General features: G+C 37.7%; 4 protein-coding genes across 7 annotated transcripts in view; 2 read left to right on the plus strand and 2 right to left on the minus strand.

The window, feature by feature from the left end:
* Positions 1-3782, plus strand: part of LOC144633585 (harmonin-like) — a 31147-nt gene extending 27365 nt beyond the window's left edge. The window contains exons 14-21 of one of the 3 annotated variants that reach the window (XM_078492430.1): positions 104-302; positions 912-1011; positions 1133-1229; positions 1328-1381; positions 1801-1888; positions 1990-2099; positions 2508-2617; positions 3350-3782. In XM_078492430.1, the coding sequence (XP_078348556.1) occupies positions 104-302; positions 912-1011; positions 1133-1229; positions 1328-1381; positions 1801-1888; positions 1990-2099; positions 2508-2617; positions 3350-3368 (777 nt within the window). In that variant the 3' untranslated portion in view covers positions 3369-3782. The remainder of the gene's footprint in view (positions 1-103; positions 303-911; positions 1012-1132; positions 1230-1327; positions 1382-1800; positions 1889-1989; positions 2100-2507; positions 2618-3349) is intronic. The other 2 variants (XM_078492431.1, XM_078492432.1) reach the window with 2 other exon arrangements.
* Positions 3783-3946: 164 nt separating this feature from the next.
* Positions 3947-13679, minus strand: LOC144633157 (neuronal acetylcholine receptor subunit alpha-9-like). Of its 2 annotated transcripts, none has more exons than XM_078491959.1 (9): positions 13508-13679; positions 12496-12644; positions 11972-12016; positions 11475-11584; positions 7319-7454; positions 6514-6802; positions 5884-6101; positions 5203-5371; positions 3947-4883 (listed from the first exon to the last, which is right to left on the minus strand). In XM_078491959.1, exons 1-9 carry the CDS (start codon positions 13557-13559, stop codon positions 4666-4668), a joined length of 1386 nt encoding a protein of 461 aa, XP_078348085.1. In that variant the 5' UTR covers positions 13560-13679; the 3' UTR covers positions 3947-4665. The 2 variants fall into 2 exon arrangements, with proteins under 2 accessions (XP_078348085.1, XP_078348084.1); XM_078491958.1 differs by having other exon boundaries at positions 3947-4886.
* A 3195-nt stretch (positions 13680-16874) lies between these two features.
* LOC144633158 (skeletal aspartic acid-rich protein 1-like) lies at positions 16875-21348 on the plus strand. Its single transcript, XM_078491960.1, has 4 exons — positions 16875-16992; positions 18673-19256; positions 19437-19709; positions 20512-21348. Exons 1-4 carry the CDS (start codon positions 16947-16949, stop codon positions 20746-20748), a joined length of 1140 nt encoding a protein of 379 aa, XP_078348086.1. The 5' UTR covers positions 16875-16946; the 3' UTR covers positions 20749-21348.
* On the minus strand, positions 20861-26518 carry LOC144633156 (neuronal acetylcholine receptor subunit alpha-7-like). The gene is made up of 9 exons (XM_078491957.1): positions 26394-26518; positions 25758-25918; positions 24965-25009; positions 24497-24606; positions 24095-24296; positions 23609-23858; positions 22949-23151; positions 22590-22710; positions 20861-22112 (listed from the first exon to the last, which is right to left on the minus strand). The coding sequence occupies exons 1-9, from the start codon at positions 26506-26508 to the stop codon at positions 21850-21852; spliced, it is 1470 nt and encodes a 489-aa protein (XP_078348083.1). The 5' UTR covers positions 26509-26518; the 3' UTR covers positions 20861-21849.
* Between the last annotated feature and the right edge of the window lie 401 nt (positions 26519-26919).

Raw genomic sequence — 26919 nt, forward strand, 5'->3', positions numbered from 1 at the left:
AGTTTGGCAGTTCTTTTGAGGTGTAACACATTGTTGTCACGTCGCGCTGCACAACACAGCAAAAAAGAGTCAAAAGCGTCTCTTCCTTTTTTACTTCTTACAGGAAGCTGAACAATTTATCATGGCGGAAATTGCTAAACAACAAGAGGACAAGCTACCGGAATTTGCCATCAAAACCCAGCTCCTGACTCGAAAAGCCGGGGAAAAAGAAAGACTGGATAAAGCCAAAGAACAAATGCACTTCCAACAACTGCTGCGGTCAAAAAGCGAGGAGGACGAGGACGCAAGTAAAGAAACGACAGGTATAATTACACACAAAAAAAATAAAGAAACTAATTAGGGAGTGAGGATGGCTAACAGTGGCGAGGATGGAAATGGATAACAATATGGACATGGTACTTAAAAACGCGAGGCTTGCATGTGGGAAATCCAGCAATGATGGTTTGATCTTATAGAACAACACTCAACAAATCACAGGAACCCATTAGGAAGTGAGGATGACTAACGATGGCGAGAAAAGAAATGGATGGAAATGTGGACGACTTTAAAAATGAGTCTTGTGTTTCCAAGTTAGACTTGGATTCGTTTATATTTATTTGGCCTTCACTCGTAATAAACGTCCATATCTGTAAAAAAAAAAATGGTATACAAAAAATAGAGAAAACATTTATGTCGTGCTCGAAGCTTAAGGAAACAATGTCATAATTGTTTGTGCGCACATACTGTATATTAAAGCTTTCTGTGATTTTTCCACAGCAGAAACTCAAGAAAATTCCACCCCCTGTGAGTCGTCCAACATACTGTATATTAAGCTTTCTGTAGTTTTTCCACAGCAGAAACTCAAGAAAATTTCACCCCCTGCGAGTCGTCCAACATACTGTATATTAAAGCTTTCTGTGATTTTTCCACAGCAGAAACACAAGAAAATTCCACCCCCTGTGAGTCGTCCAACAAATCTCAGGCAGCAGAGTTGACACCCAACAGTCGCAAAAGAGCAGCGTTTTCAGAAACGTACGTTCTCCGGTATTTTATTCACGGTTATGACTCTGTATTAGTAAGTTATGTAACCGAATACTTTCAGTGATGTTTCCTTTGTTAAGATTGAAGTGTTTTATCCAATGTTGTATTTCAGCGTGCAAGTTGTAGTAGCTGGACCCAGTAAAACGTACCATGAAGAAACTGTGGTGGCTGATGTACATCCCGCGCCTTTGCATCCCAGTAATGTACAGGTATATTATACGCTCTTGAGTTGTCTTTAGTCGACAAATAGTTGTCAGTTCTTTAATGCTATAAATTTCATTTTTTACCTAATTTTCGTTTGTGATAGTTCGAAGATGATGTGCTTGAGGGAAGAGAAGCTCACTTTTTATCAATTGAAAAAGTAAGTAACCGCTTACCTTAAGAAAAGATGTTGATGGCTTACTTTATTGTATTAAACTTCTGAGATCTCTTATAAATAGCGAAAATAATGACGTTTCGATGTAAGATAGTCATATGCACGAGACACCGCACTCAAATGACTCTCAGACTGACAGATGAATGATGAACGCGACTCGAACGTCATATCGGATATTCTAAATGAAACGAAAGCCTCCGTTATAGATCTCTAATAAGATCCTTAATGTTAAATTTTCAACAGAGCTTTTATTCTCCCAGCCTATGCCACCCAAACTCCTATGACCTTATGGACATAGTCTTAAGCGGCTCAAGACTATACACTAGCCTGTACACTTATGACAGAGTTTTTACGCATTGCAAATTTTATTGTATTCTCATTTCTTGATTTTAAAATTGCTATAGGTGTCCGAGTTAGGGCTAGAGCTGGAGGAACGCGATGGAGGAATCTTCGTAACAGGTGTTCAAGAACACGGCTGTGTGGCTGCACATGGTATGTTCATACATGTTTTACATGTTTCTCCAATCACGTTCAAACTCGATAATGTTCTCTCTTCTCATTAGCTGAAATTTATTGCCTCGTTTCTGTGTTAGGCGGAGTATGCCCTGGAGATCAGTTGTTAAATGTGGAGGGTACCAGCCTCCTTGGAGTCAATGTCCATCAAGCTCACGAGGAGTTAAACAAAGCCATGAAAAGAAACTCGGTGGGTTTTAATGTGAACACTTTACAAAGTAGGTTAGTAATTGCATCGTGACAAAACTTTTGTAAGCCGTGAACGAACAGACACGTACCTTTTTATCGTATCCATTCTTCGAATATTCATTGATCCATTGAGCGATCAAAATCTCATTTCCTTTTACATTATCAGTGCATTTTCAAGCAAATAACTCATGAGAAAAGACAAAATCATCAGTTTATAGATGTTGTCTTGATGGAAAATCAAATTCTCACAACTAAATTTTTAAGAAATGTATGGACATCAGTGAGGAGAATTTAGAATATCGAGCTTGGAACTGAAAGAGTAAAAATCTAATTTTGCTAACCGTCACAAAATTTATCTGTCATTGTTATAATTGGTGTCATAATTTGATCCCCTAAATTTTGCAACCAGGAAAATATCGATGTTGTGGTGGCCATTTCTTTGAAAAGAAGGAACCGGCGGCCAGTTCTGAGAACTGGAAGTGTGGTGAGAAAACGGGATCCGGTCACTGGGGTAGAAGTGTAAGTATGTTTTGTCTGTTAATATTATTGACGCAGGAGGGGAGGGGATGGTATAGAATTTGCTGTTGTTGCTAATCTTATTAAAATGCCAGGATTCTGGTATTTTTAATCACTTGTTAAAGTGAATTTTTTTGAGAACCGATCATATATCAGACGTAACACCACTTACATAAACCTTTTTCATTTTTGCTCACCTTTGACCTGGCCTGTTTTAAATTAAAAAACTAATCTTTTTCTTAAATGGATGTAAAGAGCTAACGAAACTGTTATATGCTGATGTTTGCGTAATAGGTTTCCGTGACGGTCACGCCATGATGCATAAACGCAAAAAAGGGCGCGTTACTTGTTTGTTGCATTACCTCTTATTGGAGATATGTCATGTTAATTTTATAAACCTTTTTTGATGGTTTATCATATAATTCGCACAGATATTTTGTGAGTACGTAGATAAAAAATAAGAACAATGAGCAAAATATCAGCACGTATTATATATGTTAAACCATCAAATAAGGGATTTATTATTCCACTATATTTTCGTGTCATTTAGCTCGAAAATGAGGCATTACAGTGTAATACGGAATACAACAGTATAATAACGTGTCGTATTTTGCGCGTTTTCTTGACCTAATATGGTAAAATGACGTTATAGTGAAATAATAAAAAAATACAAATTGTATATAAATTGCAATCGTAACTACATTGGTGAAATATTTTTTGATTGTTTTATTTCAGGTATGACACATGGCTTTGATAAAAATCTCCTGTCATGTGAAAAACGCTTCGCTTTTGCGGAGCTGTGGAAAAGGAATCTAAATGAAGACATGGAAATTCATCTTTAACTTTTAAATTATTGTAAACCACTTTTAAAGTATTAATCGATGTACGAAGTTCATGAAGTCTTGTCAGTTTTTAATTTCATCGTACGAAATTAGTTTGGATCGATTGCAACAAAATTTTGCACCCTTAAGTCTCTTCCTGCTAGCCTATTAGAATTGATGAAGAGTCTAAACCAATAATTGTTGGCAAAGAGTAAACTGCACTTTTCTTCGTTGAAGTAAAAAATAATAATAAATAAAATACCATAGGTCCAGTACCTTTTCAATCCACTGCAAACAGGATTTTGTTTTTCAATTCTGCAGTGTTATTATTTCAATTGATAAGTGCTAAAGGAGCAGGCATGGGACACTAATAGTTTTCTTCATTCTTCATTCATTCATTCATTCATTTCATTCATTCATTGTAACCATGGTAACATAAGATGTTGCTTATGGGACAAAATAATCCCGTATTGTCGATAAATTGTATATAAATTTAAAGAGTAAGTATTTGTTTTTATTATTTGTATATAATTACTTATGCACAACTATATTTATTATCCTTGTCTGTAAGAGGATATTTATTTATTAAAGTTTGTACAAGTTGGTTTATTGTTTGATATACGAGTAGAATGTTTAACTTTAAACAACCGTGACGAAAAGGGAATGTAGTCTGTATGGTTCAAGGACTACTTTTTTTTTTACACAGAATTGCAATAGGCTTGAAACTTTTCACAGGAATTAAATGTTACAACAGCCGGTCCACATTGTAATTCTATCATTCTCGCCATCATTAATCATTCTCATCTCCCTGTGGTTTCCCGTCATTTACCGAGTACTGCTCTGGGCAATTCGTGATTTTGCCATTTCGTTAACTGTTAGCCCCTGGTGAGATGTTTTAATGGTTCGGACGTTGGTTGTACGTAGTTTACACTGTAGTATACTGCATTTTACTGAAACCAGTTACTTGCTAGTACCTCTGTCCCCTCTCCTCCCTTCTCCTAATACCATCTCGATTGGATTCCACGGGAAAGAAGGAACCTCGTTTTCAAAACGACGCTCAACCAATCGTGTCTGCCCTCCATCTCGAGCCATTTCTTAACAATAACTACTGACTGGTAGACCAATCAATCAATCAATCAATCAAAAAAATTTATTTATCCTCGGAGCTGACGGGGCTGACTAGGCCCCTAGCAAACATATGCTAATATGCCGAGAAACCACCACGAAGGTTTAAGTTTCAAATGTAGTGTCCACTGCAAACACAGCGATAAGAGTAATAACAACTGAGCTAAGGAACAGCCAAATAAAGAATCTATTGAGCACATTCGCCGCTAGTGCCCATTCTTCTTGAAGCTCGTCCGTCTTATCTTGTTCTTTGACGTTATCAGCTAGGATCTTGACCGCGCGGGACTCGGCCACAGGTAGTTCGGGCTTCTTTTCTTTCAACGCTGCTAGAAAAAGAAATAATAGGTTAAGAAGCAGTAGTTTGTTGGTGACATTAAAGTATTCTGACTCGGGGACTATTTTGAGGAAATTTGTTACTCTCATGTTTTTCTATTCAGAGAGCAGCCAGGGCAAAACTAGAACGAGAGTTCAAAAGATTCGAACAGAAGCGGGATTCTATGAAAAAGGTTACTATACGTGGCTGAAATATGTTACACTAAATAGTCACACACTAGACATATCCTTGTTAGTCGCTTCCCCTCATCCCGGTGGAGTGTCGTTCAGATAAAGCGATTTAACGAAAATGAAAAATGATCATCTTACGTATTTTCCACTTGTTCACTGTTTTCCGTGCAACCCTATCGTTTACTTCATCCCCGCGGGAATCCCGAGGGTTCGACTGTGGTCTGATGTTTGACGTCTCTTCTTGTTCAACCTTAGCTTGTCCGGTTTTGTAGAAAACAACTCGTGCCAAGTAGCCTAGTATGTATTTCTAAAAACACAAGAAATGAAAAAACTCAGTTTGGTAAATCCTTATTTCCCAGTGGTTAACAGGTGAATTCTCCTCAATACAGAACCAGATCATGCAGGCCATAAAAATGAAACAACTGGTGATCTGAGGGGAATTGTCTTTACGCTGTTTTTGTTAAAGCTCTTTAGACCTGTTAAGTTAACGTTTCTCGCTGACTTTAAACCTTCCATAACAATGAAATTACAAGATCACTGGCACTATTGGAGTTTAATCGAAACATGTCAAAGGGTTAGGGTTAGCCAGTTTTATGTCACTCAAGATTTTCTTTTTGTTGTTGTTTGTTTGTGTGTGTTTTTTTAACAGTCATCTCTAACTTATTTTGTCCTAAACATCTTTTGACTTAGTAGCAGCGAAATAAAGTTAAAAGCTATTTAAACGGCTCGTCAGGGTAGGATCTGAATTGGATGTTGCTTCATTGCAGGTTACACTTTTTTTATAACTATATATAAATAGTGTACACTTCCTTTACTTACCCGTATCCAGACTGGTAATGCACAAGGTCGGTGATGTACAAACCTCAGCATGTAACACATGGCAGCGAGAGACAGCGACACTTCTATTATTGTACAGCAGTAGTATTTACCAATCAGGGGAAGGTTCTCTGAAACTGGCATTTTCTCTTCCACCATTAAGAAAAATACAGCAAGTGACAGGAGTATTGTTACCCCAACAGCCATCCGCTCACCAGTGTCTGAGATTAAAATTGAATGACTTCACTACAAACGTTTGCCGTCTGAATATCCAATTACAACACGTGCATACAAAGTAATACAAAAGAATCAACGCCAATATTGATGATTGGGTTCCTGAGACTGACGGACTGACGGACCGACCGACCGACCGACCGACCGACCGACCGACCGACGACCGACCGACCGAGACCGACCGACCGACCGACCGACCGACCGACTGAAAGAATGAATGTTGGGTAGGGACACACGAGGCGACATGTTGCTGCAACATGTCGCTGAGACAGAATTTTGTCGCTGCGATCAGTTGCACGAATTTAAACCGACCGACTGACTGAATGAATAAATGACTGACTACATGGCTGACGGACTGATTTGAGACAGGGTATAGGGATAGAAACACTAGCAACGTACCTTCAGGCATAAGAAACACCAGAAGAGTCAACACAGAAATAAGTGCGCAGGGCATGATGAAATTTGTGACATAAAACTGAGACAGTCGCCTGATATGCAGAACATAAGACACTCCAGACACCATGGCCTTGCAGCAGAAATGTGACATGAAGCTTGGTTCAGATCGCGCACTGATCAGCTCCCATTCTCCGTTGGCAAGGTAATTCTGAGTGAATACATGGTCGCTAGCTGCGTTGATGGTAAGCTTAGTGATATCGTAGTTCCAAGATCCAAACGTTAATTTGCACATCTGAGATTTTAAGAAAAGCACTATAAGTCTTAATGTCGAAATATTAATGCTCCATGCTGTTGACGTTTTATTCTAACATTAATTCGGTTTTCAGTGTCCCATTTTTTATAACTCGTTATTTTTATCGTTGCCTTAGGCCATCCCAAAATGTTCGTCCCATCGCCCGATGACAGAGAACAGAACAGAGAAGAGACTAACGAACGATTGACGATGATGATGCTGTCACTCGAACTACGAAGACTGAGAGAAGGAAACGAACGAAAGACCACGGAGGGATCAGGCCACTAGCAGCGGCCTTCTGGAACCCAAGTGCCCGCCCCGACCGACCCACCCAAAAAGACGGGGGAGGGAACGAAATTTATTGGGAGGCCTTATTGCCGATCTCCACAAACAGACACCCGGCCTATGGCATGGATAAGAGCGCACTAAAAACATCTCCCAGTGGAGTCTGCGCATGTCGTGAGGTTCGCCGTCTCTGATTGGTTGACCAGTAAAAATGGACGCCACGTTACTAACCTGTTCATCCAAGGGGAAATTTTCCACACTTATTTGACAAGAGCTCATGGTTGTCATCGGAACCACCCACGTAACATTCCCATCGTACGTCACGGTAGCTTTGAAGGGATTTGTATCCGAGTCATCAAAGTCAGCACTAAAGAAGAAAAACTGACGTTACTGAGAAATTTAAAGTCTAGCACGACCAGTGGATAGACCTTGCAAGACTGGTTAGACAGGAATAAGAGCAATTTCACTTGATGTTTCAAAATAAACCGTCTTTAATATTATATACCAATTTGTTTTTGTTATTAGTTCTGCTGTTGCCTTTGTCGCAATGTTGCATAGTGGAAAGAATTTTTTTTTAATTTATTTTAACTGACATGATATGAACTCTTCATACAGTCGAACCTTGATTAAGCGGCCACCGCTGAGTAATATACCGGTAATTGGTGTAAGGTAAATATGCATAACGCGTGGTAGAAGCATCACGTTATAATTGCCAGGTAAAATAAGCGTGTGTTTGAATGTATCTTTTTTAGTCGTCACTTCCTATTGCAGTCTCTTGCCTAACATTGGCTTTTGGTGGCCGTGGCCGCTAAATAATTAGAAGACAGGAGCGCTTTTGCTTCCGTTTTGCATTTTAAATGAAAAAATTTTATTAGCCACAAATTCAAATTTTATTTCATCGAACGTTTTGAAATAAAACTGAAAATAAATGAGGGCAGACATCTGGATATTAACTACATTATGAACACTCCTTGACTTCAAGAGCTTTCTGGAAAAAAAAAAATGCGTCTTGTCAACGAGCAAACGCAAGAAAACATGATTAAAACGCTCATTAGACCGACACATTTTTCGTTATTTCTGCTAGCGAGGGAGAGTACGTCCTTTCCGGAGGTGTACTCCGGAACGGAGCCTTCCTCTGAGAGAGAGAACTTTATTTACCCTCGGTATTATGAGGCGTGTTAGGCCTCTCAGAGCAAGTGATGCTAATGGAACCGAGTAAATAAATACAATAAAATAAAATAACTTACGCTAAGGATCTTACGCTAGGATCTTAAAAAGCATGCATTCTGCAGTTTTGTATTAGAGTCAAGTAAAATGTTTGGTAATTTGCACCAATTTATCTTACAAGGAAATGGTTGTTTAACATTATATATATAGGGCTAACACAAACACAGGAAAGCATTTCCATAAGTAAATAATACCATAAGTCATTAAATCGGTATCACCTGTTAAAAAATTCAAAACAGAGAATTTCCCTATAGAAAATCTTAAAAACTCTTAAAAACGTGTTTTAATGCTAGATAATAGGCCTAGGATTTGTGCGATTAAACACTTCACATACAATTTAAAATAACAAACAATTAGACTGCGCGGGCGGGGTGTTTATTGGCTGAAAGTTGGCTCCAAGTCGTTACTCTTCATTATTTTGCTAACATTCACTGGACAGTGAGAGTGGGAGGGGGATATAGAGTATGAACTGTGATTTGCCAATTTTTGTCATGAAACGTGAACATCTAAGTTTCCTTTCTCGTAAAACGTGATTTGCTAAGCGGCAGTGAACGGTGATTTTCGATCTTGTTACTCTTTTGGTTTCTTAATTTGTCATGAAATGTGTTTTTGAAGCTACCAAGCAAATTGTCCTGCAATATAATGAGCATGAATTTACAAGAAATGACTGGTTTTTTTTTTTAAGCTAAATACTATTAACACTTTAATAAAGTCGTTCGTGATACCCCACTCCAGAAGACCAGGCGCCATTTTAATTGCGGCTGACACGAGAAAATTAAGCTGAGCTTCTCTGGCGACAGTGCTCTGGCTCAGGCCAACCAATTCAAAGTACATGACGCCGATATATAAAGATTGAGGGTACCCCCACTTCTATTAGTAAACGATGTCGTTATTCTATTGAACCCCCCCCCCCCCCTAGGGCTATTGCTCTATTTATCGATTTTCGAGCCAAAAACGAACCAGTGAACAGGATAGTAAAGGGCCGGGGTGGGGGGGGGGGGGTCCCAGTCACGAATCCTAGGCCTATTTTCCTTGAAATCTCGAATCAAGTAATTTCTTTTTTAGAAAACTTCAAGAATCGCGTATTTATTTACATTATTAAAGAAAATGAGCTTTTACTGATTAGTTAATTAGTATGGAATTTACCGTTCAAAGGTCTAGTAGATTCTTTCATATAATACAAAAATCAAACCGAGAGAAAACTAGAGAACGCTACATCCACACGGTTTTTACGATTGTTTTTAGCAGGAATCACGAATCACGGTCCTCAAAATAAACAAATCACGCGCCATAGTAGACCTGCAATTCACGGATCACAGCTATATTTCAGTTGTTTTAACGTGTCACGCGCAAACTTTTGCTCAAATCACTCGTCACGCGTAACTTCATTACCAGCCTAATTTAACACCAACGTTTTGTTAATTTTACACGTGAGTATTTTTGTTAACGGTTGGGCAATTTACCCTTATTTCTCGAGCAGCCTTGGACTTAACACAGTTATTTGAGTGTGTTTTCTTTTTTTTTTTTTTTGAGTGTGTTTTTCTCCTTATCCAGGAGCCCATGATCATCAGAACGTGTAACTTTTTCACATTGAACCTGTTCAGTTTGAACGCGAATAATTTCCTAAACACGCCCACATCATAATGAATTTAACCAGAATCTGATTTTCATGCGCACATGCATGCATCTGTCAGAGATTAATTAGTACAAATAGCTCTTGAATCACACACACCCTTGAAGTATTTTGAAGCACAGCTTAAGGGTTATATATAATTATCAGCACGAGGAACTTTTCATAATCGCATTTAATCGACTATACTTTTAATCACATGTTTATTTAATTCACACGTTTATCTAATTTGCCAAAAATAGCTGTTATACGTGCCACACGTGGATATTTTTGACGCAGCACTTTTACGCGTGACACTCCAACAGCCATTTGCTCGTCGGCCAAAGGATTAATGACAAAAATGATAGAAATATTGGGCAGGTTCATTATTTTATTCAACTTTCGAGCCGTTTATATACCAAATCCACCGAGAATATGTTGAAAACATCGAAAAAACGTGACATAAACAATGAAGCTTGTTGTTCTGAAAGGTGTTGTACCGTAATCTATTGTGCTCTTTGTGAAGCAGTAGTATTTAACCTGAAGTCCGTTTGCTTTTTAATTCATAAATCGTCCTTTACAGCCCTACTTGAAAGGTCTCTTCATCCCTAACGCGAATCAAAGTCAGATATCATGGCGGCTTCTACTTGGCTTCTCCTCCAATATGCCGAATGCTTTGCCGGCGGATTTGTGACGTCTTATTTGTTATGTCCTCGAACAGTGAAGAAGCGCGACGAAAAAGATGCAACATACCTCGAGACTCCTGAAATGAACATTCTTGACGACGGTGATACAACGGTGAGTGTTGTAATCCCTGAAGAAACGGATTCGAAGAATGGCTCGGGCTCCTTGAACCGAAAGCAAGAGCAACAAGCACAAAAACATAATCCAGAAGGGAAAACTGATGAAGAGGAATATGGAGAGGACGGAAAGAAAGATGATAAAACTACGATGGCAGTGAGTACCGAGGAATGCAAATCGAACGGAACATTTCAAAAAATAGTTAACATACAGCCTAAGTTTTAACACGACGATGGACTTGGTAAAACACTAAGCGAAAAAAAAAATCAAAACTCGACCTAGGACTCGCTCTGTCGCTTACCTGTCTCGGTTTCAAATTTTTGGTTGTAAAGTATATTTCATCTTAGTCATAAAGCAATGTAAATAATTGATTTCTTCGAGAACTCGAAAAGTGTGCTACAACATCATTTTGTTTGTAAATAGCATAACTCATTAAATGTTCACTTAACTAAACTTGAAAGGACTGTCTTGTTTTGTGTAATTATATAAATTTGAACCCGCATTCGTACTCGAGCTTTAAGTTTTTCTTTGAAACAGCGCGCAGTGTCATTAGCCACAGAGCCAATCTTTTTAAGATGAGTCCGTGTTTAAATCGAATTTCTGACAATATGATCGAGATTTTTTTAACATTTATCGTTTGTAGAGGAGGCAGAGCGCGATGGTAAAACGCCAGGAAATAAAAATAAAAACAGGGTTAAAATGAAAAAAAACAACAACTAAAAACAGCTGGACGAGTGGTACTCAACTTACTTGTTGTATAAAATTATATGTGGCGTCCAGATATCAACGTCATCTATGTTAATCTGTTTTATTCCGCCATAGTTTGAAGGATTCCATCTCAGATACATATCTCTCCATTGCTAAATAAAATATACAACGATTTAAAACATGAATTGTCATTTCAAGTTGCGACAAAACATTACATTTTGCTAATTCGGTGGAGATCATTTAAAATGATAAGTTGTGGCTGGTGACGTATATCATGTTAACAACGTAGTCTACAAAGGAAGAAAATTGCTCATTGGTTCATTTGCTATGAAACAAGAAGAAAAATCAAAGGGGTGTTGGACACTTAGAGCCGCGGCTCAACATCCGCAATACATTGTTAAACCAAAAGGTGATGGGAACAAAGATTATTATTAACTAAAGGATAAACTGATCTAGAACCGAATTCCCATAACAGCAAAGTCAGTGGCTACCAGCTGCAACCTAGACTTGTAAGTGAAAGTTATACATAAAAAGCTTACCATTTTAATTCTTACATCTAAATCGATTTTCAGATGTTTTTCATCCTGAGAAACAGAAATAACACAAGCATAATAATTAAATTTAACTTGTCTTGATAATTTGAAATGATCATGTTCTTCGAGTGGTAAATAAAAGGCAAAAAGTTCATGGTAGGCCTTAATTGTGAACTGGAAGTAAGCATATGAGAAAACATTTGAGGACACGTTGCAATGTTTTTAGATCATTCTGCACAGTGATCATTTCAGTCATCAGTAGACGCATGTAAAGTTCTCTTATTGGCAAAACATTCATTCACCGATAACTTTAGTTATAAAAAGAACACTGTTGGCTTACGATGTTTCAAAATTGTTTTATTTAATTTAACGTATCCTACAACCCTAAACTATTGATTTATGTAACATTTCCTTTTAAAGCAGGCTTAAATATCCATTCGTGACTAGAAACCACCTATCTGCCATTTGGAGTAATCAAACGTGCGGCTACTGACGCACGAGAGTGAGGTGGCTATGTGTGTCTTACTTACTACTTTAACAATCCGGTGCAGAATCAAACTATGCTTGACTTCCACGGTGTGATTATCATCTAAAACTGGTCTAAACTTGTTGCTGTAACGAGTAGTGTTTAGAAGATAGCTTGTTAGACTTCCCTCCTGACAGTAGCAACTTAACACTCCTGTTTAAACATACAAAGCCAAAAGACAATCACAAGCACGCAGGTAAAAGCAGCGTGGTCGAGTGGCCCTGGGTACAAAAACTAGCTGGCACATGTTGGGCCTTGTCCCTGTGTATAAAACTAACTTGTCTCTAACTTGTCAGCCCTCTCCCTGCTTGTTATGATTCTTATTGTTATCAAGTTAAGTCAGAACACTCAAGGTTAACTTGGAACAAAGCTTCCCAAATTTTGGCATCGTTCTTTTATTATCTATTCTTTCATTTCCTTCCACAGATCAACGCATCGTCAAGCATCGTCTCATCTGCCGGCTTTAATCTTCTTTGTGACTTTCAAGTCATACCACTGTCAAAGTTTCAAGGTCTAGTTATTTTTTAAAATGTATAACACAGTATGTAATGGACATACAGCGATTGTCTGGCTAGTCAACATGGTTGCCGTGTGACGTCACAGTTTATACATGACTACACATATTGCACAGTCAAGAGTTCAATGAACACAATATGAAAATGATGATTTAAAGTAATAAACTTTCGCTGATGCGAAAAATCGTTGCGTTGTTATAGTACTGTTATTACTGCTATATATCTTAAGCAGTTTCTGCCTTTGACAGCAGCTTGACAATCATGACATTGCTTTTTATTATTATGCAAAATGTGAAAGGGAGTTAATCTTCTTCTCTAAAGTCCAGTAAAATTCACAGAAAAAAAATTCGCGTTCAATGTAATCGTAAAACCGAAACATTATTCAACATATATTTAACGCTTGCTTTAGGGGAACGTGCCATAAAGTATTCTATGTCGGTTTTGAAAAAAAAGAATAAATATTTCAGTTATGCCAAAAAATAAAAATGAAAACACGCATACCTTGTATGACGACCACAAGCCAAGCTATGTATGTTTTTGTGCAAGTGTGCATTTTTCTTTCCAAGGTTCTTCCAAGAACGCAAGTAGTAAATGAAACATATTTCAGTGCAGTCGTTATACGGAAAATGTTTGGCGCTGCATGTTAATGTGAAATAGCTTGCATGACATCTTGCAGGTGGCAACCCGCTGTCATGGTTCCCAAGTAGATCTTAACGAACAAATGAGTAAAAACACGAATAATTATTGATCATGTTGTGTTATTAAATTATTAAACAAGTTCCATCATCAGGTTACATTTGTATTCAAAACTTTACATATTACATGTAAATGCCTATATGAATATAATCAATGTCTGGACTCAAACTTGAAAATATAAGCGTTGTGTTTCCAAATTTTGTAATCCATTTCCATCCTCGCCATCGTTAGTTATCCTCATTTCCTAACGGCCTCCTGTCATTTGTCGAGTACTGGTCTACTAAAAACAAACCATTATTGTAAGCTTTCTATGATCTACGGTATTTTTTTAGCTTATCCAACTCGACAGGATAACAAGACAGAGTCCATGTTCAGTTGTCGAGGATTTCTGCCTCTTATGTTTCCTTGGTTACGTCACACAGAAAGCTATATAGTTTTCTCTTCATAAGATTTCATAACTAAAAGAAAACTTTTAAATCATACTTAAAAAATTTTTAACAGTTTACTTTAATTTGAGTCGTTGTTGTTATTTCGGCATTATGTTGTTAACGAGAGTGAGACTTGGCACGTACCACTTTTACTAAAATTGTGTTGTTTACGAGCCTCATGGAATTTTAATAACCTTACAATATCTCATTTCACAAAAAATGAGTTTCATATTCAATGTTTCCATAGTGTTATTGTATATAAGCAATAAGGTGATAAACTGGGCTAACATTTTTAAGGACCATGCGCGAAATTAATAGAATTCTTTGCAAGACAGATGAATCTCTTTAAAAAAGGTTATTCTGCGAAATGGACAATTATATAGTCGTAAAATCATCCACTTGAAGAAATAACTGGATAGTTCTTTAAAATATGATTATTAAAAAGATGGCAACAATATTATTAATATTGAAATATTCGGATATTAGCTTTTTAACTTATTCCGCTGTCATCCCGATGGCATTTAGGTCGTCTTTTACAGATTCTCCAATTCAAATGACATTTAATAAAAAGAAAAAACGAAATAGGTCAACTAATTATTGGCTCAGAATAACAATTCACGTCGCCTTAAATTGTATCACTTTGTTGAAACAAAAATCCCACCCAATGCAAACTTTATATTTTGTTTAAAGGTGATTATAAGTTAGCTGTTTATTTGTTCTTGTAATGCAAAATTAACATTCGTGAAAGTCCTAGTTTCTTAGCATCACGCACTGCTATTATTACAGCCTAAATTTTAGTCACGTTTCGCGTCTCAACTTTTCTGCATTACAGTTATGGTACGCGTTTTTTTTTTTACTTTGGTCAACTCTAATTTTGAAGCTTTCTTCAATTTAAAATAATTACTTCTGCTTGGAACATTGCAAATTGTATTCATATGTTGTTGCCGAGCTACTAAACTTTCATCGAACCGTTACACCTAAAATAACGCCCGAAAAACTCAGTCCCTCTCGAACAGAGAAATGCTTCCTTTATCTTTACTCTCGATTGTTCCGGCCAACAGCATACGATAGATATAAACAATAACTTAGTTCTGGCATTAAAAAAACTAACTTATATTTGTCTGTAGGAATTTTATCTGAGAGGCGCGCAGTGAGTTATGTCTACCGTCGACAGATATAACGTAACGTATTATGAGTTTTTACTCAGTTAACATTGCGCGAAGTCAAACAGTGAAAAAAGACCTAGTAATGTGCAACTTTGTTTTTGTTCACTAATAATCTGAAAAACGGCACGGCAGAAACAAAGTTAATCTGCATGTTATCTAATATCGAATGCTAAATATATCAGTCAACAAAAAGAAAACATTATATTGTTTGTTTCTAGAAAAGTCTTCTAGATTCTGCGCCGACATAAGAATTACATTCCGTGGCCTGTTTTGGGCGACAATATTAATTTTTCAGTGTCCATATTTGGATATAAATCAAAGTTAACGTTTAAATATGTTTTTGGCAACATAGTTTTTTTTTCTGCAGTCTCGCATTTCCTTTCGTGTTAGTAAAGAATTTTGTGGTACATAATATTATCCAATGAACGATATCCTTATTCATGCATGTCATGAGAGACAATGTTGTGTTCAGGCCTCGCTAAGCTAGGAAACATTGTTGCGGAGACAACTGTTTCCCAGTTTAGCCGCGCGGGAAACATTTGTTGCGGAAACAAATTTTGCTTCTGGAAACAAGAAAATGTTTCTTTTTCAAGTCAAAAACAATTTCTTGGCGGGCACAAATTTTGCTTCCGAAACATATGTTGCTCAGTTTAGCCAAAGTTTAGCCAGGGTGGAAGCAATGTTCACTAGTTTCCAGTGCTGCTCATTAAAAAATATTTCCATGCAACAGCACGCTCGCGTATTATGCGCATGTGCAACATTTTGTTCCCGGAACATTGTTACCTCGTTAAGCCACTTGGCAGCAAAACATTTTCCTTGCCAGGAAAAATGACAAGGAACAATGTTTCTGCAACAATGTTTCCTTGTTTAGCCAGGCCTTTCTTGACGGCCTGTTCATTTTTACACAGCACAAAAAAACTCTCTTTCTCTCGTCACGCGATTAACCTAAGCTTTCCCTCCCCTAGTTTCTTTGTGTTTTTTTTTTTTCTTTTCAAAACAGCCTCAACATACTTTAGAGCATACTTCAGATGTTGCACGCATGTAGTTGACGTTTCCGCACCTTAATGTCTCTCAAAACTAGTAAACAGCGACCAAACAAAAGCATTACCCTGGCAACCATTAGGTTAGCAACATTGAGTGTTTGCCCAAACTTGTTTTTCTGTAACAATATACACTTTTCGGTTAAAAAAGACCGCGAAAGTTGAGAACAACATTCACACATCTTCAATATACAGATGGGAGGACTTTGTTTGATCAGCGAATGGTATAAAAAGTTGTTAAATAATCAAATTTTACTCTTTACCCCGCCCACCTCCCTTCTTCTCCCAATACGAAACACTACAATAATCGATCCCCAAAGATTAATATACCTAGCAAAAGTATCCCCCAAAAAATTAGAAGACAACGGCAAAGAAAGTTTTTGGCTTCAAACAACCAACATTGGAGACGCGAAAACACTTTACAAGTGTCAAGAAGTGGGCCTGATGAAAAAGAATCATTACCTATGACAAGCCTAGTATAAAAAGCTTTCGTCCAATATCAAATGCTAATTCCACCACAGAAATCGAATCTAATTATCTTTGTTCTAATCTTATATAAGGCAAGCAACTTGCATTCTTTTTATTGCACCTTGTCGTCGAAAAGTCGATCATGGCGTTGGCTCAGCGATTCTGCAGTTACTTGTTTCTCTGTTTTGGTAAGTTCAACTTAAGCTTTTTACACATTAGCTGAAGTGATTACTTAACGAAACGTTCTTTTTTTAGCAGCATACGGATCATATTTAATACAATTAAGCTTCCCTGCTTAAAGAATATTTAATATTTGTTCCTTTTAGCACACGAACCGAAACGATCTTGACGGAGAGCTTCGATTGCATTAAGTATATTTAACTCACTTTTGAAACATCGTTGAAACCTGTTGACAATGGGCGGAATTGAAGCAGCCGTCAGAACATTTAACGTTCAACAAAACGTTGCCCTGTGTGCATAGCTCACTTTGGCGCTTGGTGAATGTGCATAAACTCGGTGTTCTTATTAAACAAATCCAGTTTGTTTCGAGGTTCCTAGCATACAAGAGAAATTACAATGTTGCAATTAAAATCCGTCAGTGTTAAGATAAAACAGCGATAAAAGACTGCTTAAGGAAAGAACGTCTCGAGATGTTTCGACGTTCTCAGTTGGGTTGTAGCAGAGCCAATACTTTCAGGTAGTCACATGCTGCCTACATATGTTGTTACAACAGCTCGAATTGAGAATGTCTCATGATAACTAACGGGTCTAATTGATGAAAAACGTAATCAGTTCAATGAGCGGCACAACTTTAATCAATTACGTGAGAAAAACATCCACTTTTAATCTGGTCACATACATTAACTAAGCTACCGTAACGGCGTTATTGTCGCTCTCCAGGCTTTTTGTTTTGAAGGGGTGGTTTCTTACGTGAATTACTAGACGGTTAACAAATATGCTATAGCTTTCGGATTAGCATTGTAGGTCCTTTTCAAGCGTTAAAAACAACTTAAAACTGTAAAAAGAGTCACGAAAGGTGTTATCAATAATGACGTTTTCGCGACCGCACGATCCATATTCAAGGCAAAGTATTTGCCTGCGTCTTGTCTGGTTTTTGAATTTTGTAGATTCTTGTTGCCAATATAGGAGGTTTAAGTTCATTCCTTTTTATCGTAACAACCCTTAAACCTCTATGGCCAGATTGCCTTCCTTCATTCTGTCCGCCATTTAGTGTAGCAAATGGAGGGCAAAGCACTAAAGCCGTGCTCAGTTAGAAATTCTGCTGTTTGTTCGCCCCTGTAAAAGAAAAACTGTTGTGATTAATTAAGGCTTTAATTACCAAAGTTTAGGACGATCATCGACTGTTTTGCAACTTTACATTCTTATCTTATATCGCTCAGCTATTGTGATATATTTTTGTTGATTGTGTTTTGTGATTAGCTAAAAAGCGTCATAAAAAAGTAAAAAATAACGGAAAAGAAAAAAGTTAAGAATATGAATACGAAAACGGAAATGTAACAATTAAACCAGACTTGATCACGGTTGTTTATCATATGCTAAATCCTCAACAGAACTATTGTTATCCTTGTAACTCCCGCGGAAGATTAATAATGATCTATTTTTTCTTGAAGACCCTTGTGCTATGGCGCCAGCGATGGTGAGAGGCAAAATCCCGAACACATGCTCTTTTCGAGCTTAAGTCAAAAAATTTGTATCGCAGTTTTACTTTGGCAATAGCTTTGTGATAGAATGTCGAGAAGTGAAATTAAACTGAAAGGTCTATACCCTTACTTATGGACCTATGCCCAAAGTAATATAACTGTTTAGTTTGTAAAAATAACTTAGGTATATTTCGTTCCTTTCAACAGCTTTGCTTGTGATGGTATGCTTAGCGGACGAAGTTAATAAGAAAGATGAAGTGAAGACAATAAAAGGAAGCGATGTCTCCACCAGGATGCTGTCCCGGTCAGGTAAAATCATGATGGTTCGTGATGATGATGGTGATGATGACAGTGGTGATGACAGTGGTGATGACAGTGGTGATGACGGTGGTGATGATAATGATATTGACGACACAGATAATAATGATGACGACGGCAATGATGATGATGATGATGATGATGACGATGATGACTTTAGTGACGACAATGAGGAGTTGCTATCGTTTGAAGTTGATAAAATAGAAGAGAAAGATGCAGATGGTATGGATGTTGGTGAATTAGAGAAGCATTCTGTGGATTCTTTTGACAATGTAAAGTTTACGTTCACTCAAGTGGACAGCCAGTCAAGCTTCCAAGGAATTCCTGTTATAAACGTGAACATGTCAGCTTCTCTTCCCGATAAAATGGCTACTCTTGATCTCATAGTCTACCTGTTTCGTCGTAGTGGAGATATCACATTTGGCAGTGAGACATTTTCTGTTGAAAGTGGAACAGTGAAGTTCAACATTAAGGTGAGTGTCCACCAAAAGACAGCTGGCACTAACATGACACATGCTAAGTTATTTAGGCCTAGAATTATTATTTTTCTCAATAACTTTATTCTTGGGGGCAAAACAGGAAAGTTTCTTTTAGCTGCAGACACAATTCGTCATTTTAAAGAAAACCACTGATATCTGCTTTTTTTATGACAGATTAGTGACTGGGATTTCTGTGACGGGTCGCCATTGGACTGCAGCGAGGGCAAAGCTGGAGAGTTTCTTGATCTTAAACTTAAATTCAAGAGCAAAGGATCACCAGCTGAGGTGAACGATGATGATCGCAAAAAAGCAGCCAAGAAACCCGTCTGTAAGGACAACGACAATGACAATGATGAAGACGCTAACGATAACAATGATAATGATGATGATGACTGTCCTACAATATATGACATTGGTGGAGACTCCGAAATGCTCCTCAACAAAGGGGTAAGTTGATATTACGACATTCAGTACTAAATAATTCATAACAGTGGTGACAATCTGGTATCATAGCTACGCAGTGTTTTGCTTTAGAGGCTTCGGCATGATGAAGTCATGATTACATAACTCGTGCTCTGGTTAAAAAATTAGGGGAGCTAGGGAGCGTCAAATGTCTCTCTTAATTAATTCTATCGCAATAATTCTTTTTGTTCCAGATGGCCGATTGCAAAATGCGATTAATTGTGAACAGTTAACCATCTGAGACCCTATGCAAATATGGCGGCTGTTAATTTTCGGCTACCAGAAGAATCATTTGTCAACAAAAATAAATTACTTTAACTTAAAGATGAAGTCAAAGTAAATCAGTGTATAAAGTTTCAAGGCTATACTTTCATCTAATGGGAAGTTACAGGGACATTTATATTACCAAAAACATGAAAACGAGGCTAGGCAGGCCAGGGTGACTTCTTCCATACAAATCTCTTAAATTTGAATGAGTCATAACTTTGCAGCCATTTAACCCAAAACACTGAAACTTCTCAGAATAGCATAATATTTCAGGCATATTTAAGTGCCCCCACCAGCATTTTAAGAAACTTGACCAAACAACAGAAATGAATGACAACCATTTTTGTATAGGGTCTATAGGTACACTTAAGTTTGGACAACTGTCCTTAATAAACTACCTTAGATTATTTTCTTCCTCTCTAAAAAGAATTTAAGAATAAGCTTCATATAGTATGTCCTTTTTAACAATTGTAACGTCAATTTCGCTTTTTCTCTATCTCTCTTCCATATTGTTTTCCAGGTCATGACCGATGACAATAAATACATTGCCATGCCGCCGGGATTTCCGAAATTCGAGATCGAGGAGGGCGAGAAGAAATTTGTTTTCCGCATTCCCAAGTTCAACGACAATGTCATGGTTGACCCGAGTGTGAACGTTGGCAAAGTTAAAAGCACTGCTTCCAGCTGGGCACCTGTCAATGTTGGCATGGCTCTGTTGGTTCATTTTGCTGCTTTGTTTGCACTTCATTTTAATTAACAACCTTCACTAATAGAACTCCATAACGGGAAGAAATCTTCCTATCGTACAACGTTCGTGGGTAGGACACTTATAAAATATTATTTCATTGTGGGTAGGAAATCGAGTAAAATCAAGTTAAATAGACACCTTTATTTGGTTAGTTGTTATTTTCTTGTTTCTAAAATATAATATATTCACAAATAATCACATTGTTAGTATTCCAGCACGAGGTGGACAATTCTGGTTCTAGTTAAAGGTGCCCCCTATTGGCCGAGCTGGGTCACTGCTCAGCCCCCTTACAAACGGGCAAGGCATGCCCCGAAATGCGGTTTCGGCTGTAACATGAATTAGATAAATATAGAGTATAATATGACACACATGACGCGGGTTGTTAGGTGTTACTATAGAAACGAACATTTAGTCTACTAGTACTCAACGATGTACTTCGCTATAAATGAAAAAGAGGAATGTTATAAAGTAAGACGTTTTCGTTCATGGAAACCGTGACAAATGCTGGACGTTTATTTATGGCTAAAAGTACTACCATCAGAATTTATGATTATAGAATATGTAATGTGTAGATTTAATAGCTGTCGAATAAATGGCGTCCTGTATGAATATCGTATGTCTAATACATTATTCAGGCTTGTCCATTCAAACAGTTTATCCACTGTACGGTTGTTAACAAGTCTCGACAGCTAAAATGCAAGGCCCTATTTCCCATTTGAGAAAAAGGAATCGATGATGGCAGCTTAGGTGTGGCCTGTTAATAAGAAAGTATAAAATAAAACAGGCTTGAGTTTGGTGTTTGTTCCGGTGTATAACAAGCAATACATGATAAAGCAGTTCACATTTGGTAACCTTACCAAAAAGCCAGTGTTTTGCTGCATATAGGAAAGTCTCCAAATATCAGAGAATAAGAGACTTTGTAAGCATGGCTACTTAAACTTAGTCTTAACTTGCTACTAAAAGTTACCCTTTACTCGAGACAGCAGTTTTTTTAGTTGATCGATTTTCAAATAAACTTCAATTCGTCCCCAAGCCCTTTTCAATTATATAGTAACTTATACAGTCAGTTGCTAAAAGCGCGTTTTGTCCAAAACTTATTATTTCAAAGAGTTACAAAGGGGCCTGAAAAAATATGGCCATAAACGATACGACAACAGCGAAAAGAAACACCCAGATACAGACATGGTTTAGCACCAGGGCGGCCTTTCTCCACTCGTCCTGCCTCGCTTCCAGGATCATTTGCTGTCGAACGTTATCAGCCAATATCCTGTTGGCGCTTTTCTTGTCCCCTGTCACGTGACCACGGTTTTTGCCGGGTTTTGATTGGTTATTCCCGTTTGTGTCCTTGGCAACGAGGATTTCTTTGTCGTTTACTGTAAAATAAATTGTTGATAGATAAGCCTGGCAAAATACTTCCCAAAGTTCAACAGCTACGTTATTTACAGAAATAAATACGGAAATATGGAAATGCGAAATGCAAAGCTAGCCCGTTTTGTCACAGAGCTGATGGCGGTCGTATCTTAACAGCAAAAACATCAGTGCCGTGGACATGCGCGAAAAAAATTTACGTAAGCCAAATTGAGGTCTGATTGGCTCAAAAGGCAACATCTGTTCTTATGTTAGTATAAAGAGCACGCCTAAACAAAGTTAGCACACTGCATACAATTTGGTTTCTTGAAAATACTGAAAATTTTGAAAATGTTCTGATGAACATAATAATAATAATAATTGAACTTCCGTTGGTAGTGTTCGCTGGAATGTGCTAAAAAAAACTCTTGCGAAGGATATGTACACTGTATACTGTATTTTATGAACATAAACTAATGATTATACAGAGGAAAAATAATTACGTTTTTGACCAGTGATGCTTTCTGCCGAAGACACGTCACTTCCTTGTGAAGCGCCGTCGTTAGGATTGCTGCCTCCGAATTTAAATCGAAACAGCTTTGCTCCATAACCAAGAACATAGACCTGTGGGTTATTGGGCAAGAGAAAACAAGATCAGTAACTCAAATTAAATAAAAGTATTATATAACGTTGTGCCATTTAGGTGACTTTTAGGACCAATTGTCTTAATCTAGAACCCCCTCACCCTCCCCCCCCCCCCCCAAGCCCAACCCCAACCGCAACCTGGTACAAAAGCCTCTTTCCTTGTAAACCAATTTCAAGAATAATGCCTTGGAATTAATGTTCTAACTAGGACTATTACCTTGACCCATTTAGGGAGCTCTCCTTGTGTGGGGTTCTGATGATGGAAACGTAGAACCCAGCACGTCATAAAGAAAGCACAGGAGACCTCGATCATTGTCACAGTGTAGTACATCCCTACCAGCGGCACGGCTTCTGATGTGGCCGGCATGTTCTCCGCCACAAGAAGAAAGAAAAAACTCAAACCAACAAGAATCGCCATGCCTAAAGAACATTTATCAAGCTGAATCAATCCATAAAATTTATTTGACGTATGTCATCTAAGCATACTGTAAAAGCGTCATTTTCTACTGACATAATCCCATTCTACAGTGTAATCATTTTGACTTCTTTTCGCTGACAAAAAAATAGCATGTGCAAAAATGGCAATGGCCTCAACTAGATAGTAAAAATTTTGTGTCCTGATATTTGGCTTTAACTCGAACCACAGGCGAAAATTCACAGAATCAAAACCTCCACTCCTACCACAACCTCTCTCTCTCGTGTTTCATAAGGGTATATAAACATATTGCGATAACTTCTTTTTCTTTCATAAACAAAGCTAAGAGGCAACGAGATGTCGTAACCGTGTTATAAAGCCTAATAATAGATACTTAGTAGCCAATCAGAACGCACGTTATATAATTACTAATTTATAACAGTATACTTAGCACTGCCTTACCAACTGTCATCCTCTCATTACAGTCAGGAGGTAACAGGAACACCAGCAATGTTAGGACAGATATCATGGCACAGGGTATTATCAAATACATTGCGTAATACAACGCTCTTCTCTTAATCCGTACACTGTAGGTGACGTCATGATATGGATAAGGACAGCACGTGTAGTGAACAGAATGGAACTCTCCAGGGACCCCCAGCAGCTCCCATTCCACACTGGGCGAGTACTCACTCAAGTCTGCTGACGAGGTCTGACAATAAATAATAAAAGATATTAATCCGCCAGCGTCTGCAAGATGATGCATGATAACCGATTCAGAATTAAGGAATATAACTTTATCTGAGTTTTCCCTGTCCCTCAAATCTAAAAGAAAAGCTTTGGCGACGAAATGTGATGAACTGACTGTCCGAAAGACGAGAAACGCACTTCACATTACATTAAATAGTTTGTTAAACAATTTCGAAACAATTAATATTATAAGCTTACCTCTAAGGTGAGTGCGATTCCAGCTGCATCGTAAGTCCAGGAGCCGAATTTAAGTTCGCAGTTCTGCTGGTCAAATGGGTAGTTATCCACTTGTATCTTGCAGCTACTTTCAATGATTGTCGGCACGTTCAGGCTGACATAACCCTTGTTTGTTACAACAGCTTTTGTTCTTGTCATTCCACTACCAAAACCTTCTCCAGCACTGGAAAATAAAATGGATAAATGACGAGAGAGGTGAATGGACACTTTCATGTCGAGTTGTGACAGTATAAATTACTTCAGTAGCGGTCTCTGTTTATATAGTTCTTAACTGTCTGTGGCCAAAATATCCCTTTGTATACAAGATATTAAACATATACCAGACGAAGGCAATTAAACTTCTAGCTGTTAAAAGTCACTTACTTGTTATATAATACAATGTCAGGTATCCAGATCATTTTTGGATCGACGCTGATGTACTCTACTCCATTATAGTCTGATGAATTCCATCTCAGTGAGGGATCCAGCCAATACTAAACACAAATCAAATTTAGTTCATGATCAGCTTATATAATAACGGTTAGCTTTCTAATGCACTTATTTGACTGTGAATATGAAGAAGACACTGTACTGAGTGGTAGCAACCAGGCTGACTAGGAAATAGCCGGGGGAAATAGCTCATACAACATGTGTGTGGGCTTCGAAATTAAGTGATGGTTTTACAATATCTTTTACAATCTTGTCCCGCTCTAAGGCTCCTAGTGCTGGAATCTTGTATGTTTGCATTTTCTTTAATTAGAGGCGCTATTAGTTGCTATTGAAAGGTTTCATTCGATTTAAGAACAGTTTGAAGAAGTGTGTTCACGTGACGGTCTCTCTTTACATGAATACCTCTCTGATTTCCGCTCGGGTGATCAGTAACTGGTTCTTGTCATCCTGTAAGCGTAAATTTATTCATAAAGTTAAATATGATGGTAGTTAGTGCATTGAACAAATTCAGAATTGTCATGACTTGAATTTGACGACACATAAAGAATATTTAAATTAACTTTGAGCAATTAAAAAAAAACTGTTTAGGAAAGGGATGGTCTAAATATGTTTTATGTCTAGAATTGCTCAAGATATAACCACAAGTGCCAGTTTAAAAGTTTTTGTATTTATTATTTAAACCAGGAAAGAGTTTTCTAGTTCTGACATGCTTTTCAAAGCTTGTTACTGGTTCATAGTCTGGTGGATGGAGGAGGATGGAAAGAAAAACAGAAACTCAGCTAATACACTTTATTATTATTTCTCTTGTTCGAGTTTTTACTGGTTAACTAGGTTATTTAGGCTCGCTAGCTTGTCCAGTAATTATATATGTTGTTATAGTGATGTTCGATTTTCGATTAATTACACACGAATCAGTCAATGGTACTGATTGACGAAAACCGCTGGAACTAAGAATCATACTGGGATTTACATGAAATTAAAGGTGGTTAAATCTGGTTTAAGTTGGTATCCAACTTTAAAGGTGGAAACCAATCACGCACCATGTGTAAATGTGATAAAGTTGGCGTAAAGGTCAGCAAAAAATGAAAGTAGCGTGAAGCTGATAAATCCAAATTTACGTCAGCTTACTGAGACACCACAGTAAGTATGTCTGTGGTGCATAAGAATGAAGTGGAATATAACAGAGGTTGCTTACCAAATCTTCTATCTCTCTGACAACTAACCCAAACGTCACGTTAACAGCATCCTCGCTCCTAGCCACAGGTCTAACACGTCTGTTGTACTTTTGAGGGTTCAGCAAGACTTCCATGAGGTGCTGTTCTCGTTTATTGTGAGTTTCATTTGCGGCGTGAAGACCTGAAGAGCAAAATCACTCAAATCTATTAAGGGACGGCAATGGACTCTGCTACATGGGAGCGCCGGGGGGACAGATATGGGTCTTAGAGGTGGTTAACTTTTTTACAGACCACGTTTGCTCAAGGGTATCTCTGCTTTTCCCAAACTTATGTCTCACTGGATGGGAGCATTAATGGCGAAGGATCACTTTCTTTCGCATATCGTCATTCTTGGGATCGGAAAGAAAAATATTTATCATACTGACAATGACCCTTTATAAAACGACTAATGTTCCGGTAGTGCCCTCAACACAAGTTTGCTAAGATAAAAGAGCAGGCTTATAAAATTCCCGTGATATTAAACAACAAGTCGAAGGATACATACGATGTAACTCTTACAGCAATCTGCCGTCCCAAATTAAACTCATCTCTCTTGGATAAATGCGCACATTAAAGAAGCACCGAGTTTGAAATATTACATGACTTAAAAATCTTACCTCTAATAATAAAGGAAATGAGGAGCATTTGAGCTAACATTCGTGAAAATTGAATCTCCATGACAGTCGATTCTTTCGAATTACGAAAAGAAATATTGAGACGTATTTCAGCCATTCACTAAAATATGCAGCTCTCTTTTTGGACTGTTGCCAATTTAGCAGGTGGCTTTTCAGTATAATAATGTTTTGTGAGATAGTGGAAAGCAGCCTTCTCATTCTACTTAGATTTCAATACGAGGGGCTTTGAGGACGAAGGGACCATGTGAACCACTGCACTTGCGACACCGTCAAGCTATTATTTTGTTATTATATTTTTTTAAATGCATACTAGCGCTAAATTGGAACTTGGATTTTTGTCACTTAAATACTACGGTTTGTTTTCAAAAGTGTTTCTATGGAAATAAAAAGGCCAAATACTTCTACTATTTTATTTCTTATGGTAAATCTAATAAGCTCACATATAATAAACCACTTGTGCAAGGAACAGTTAATAATCAGCTTCGAGCAAATTCATGCAGTAAACCAG

This window comes from Oculina patagonica, chromosome 12 (genome assembly GCF_052425735.1).
Source record: "Oculina patagonica isolate OP01 chromosome 12, crgOcupat, whole genome shotgun sequence".
NCBI lineage: Eukaryota > Metazoa > Cnidaria > Anthozoa > Scleractinia > Oculinidae > Oculina > Oculina patagonica.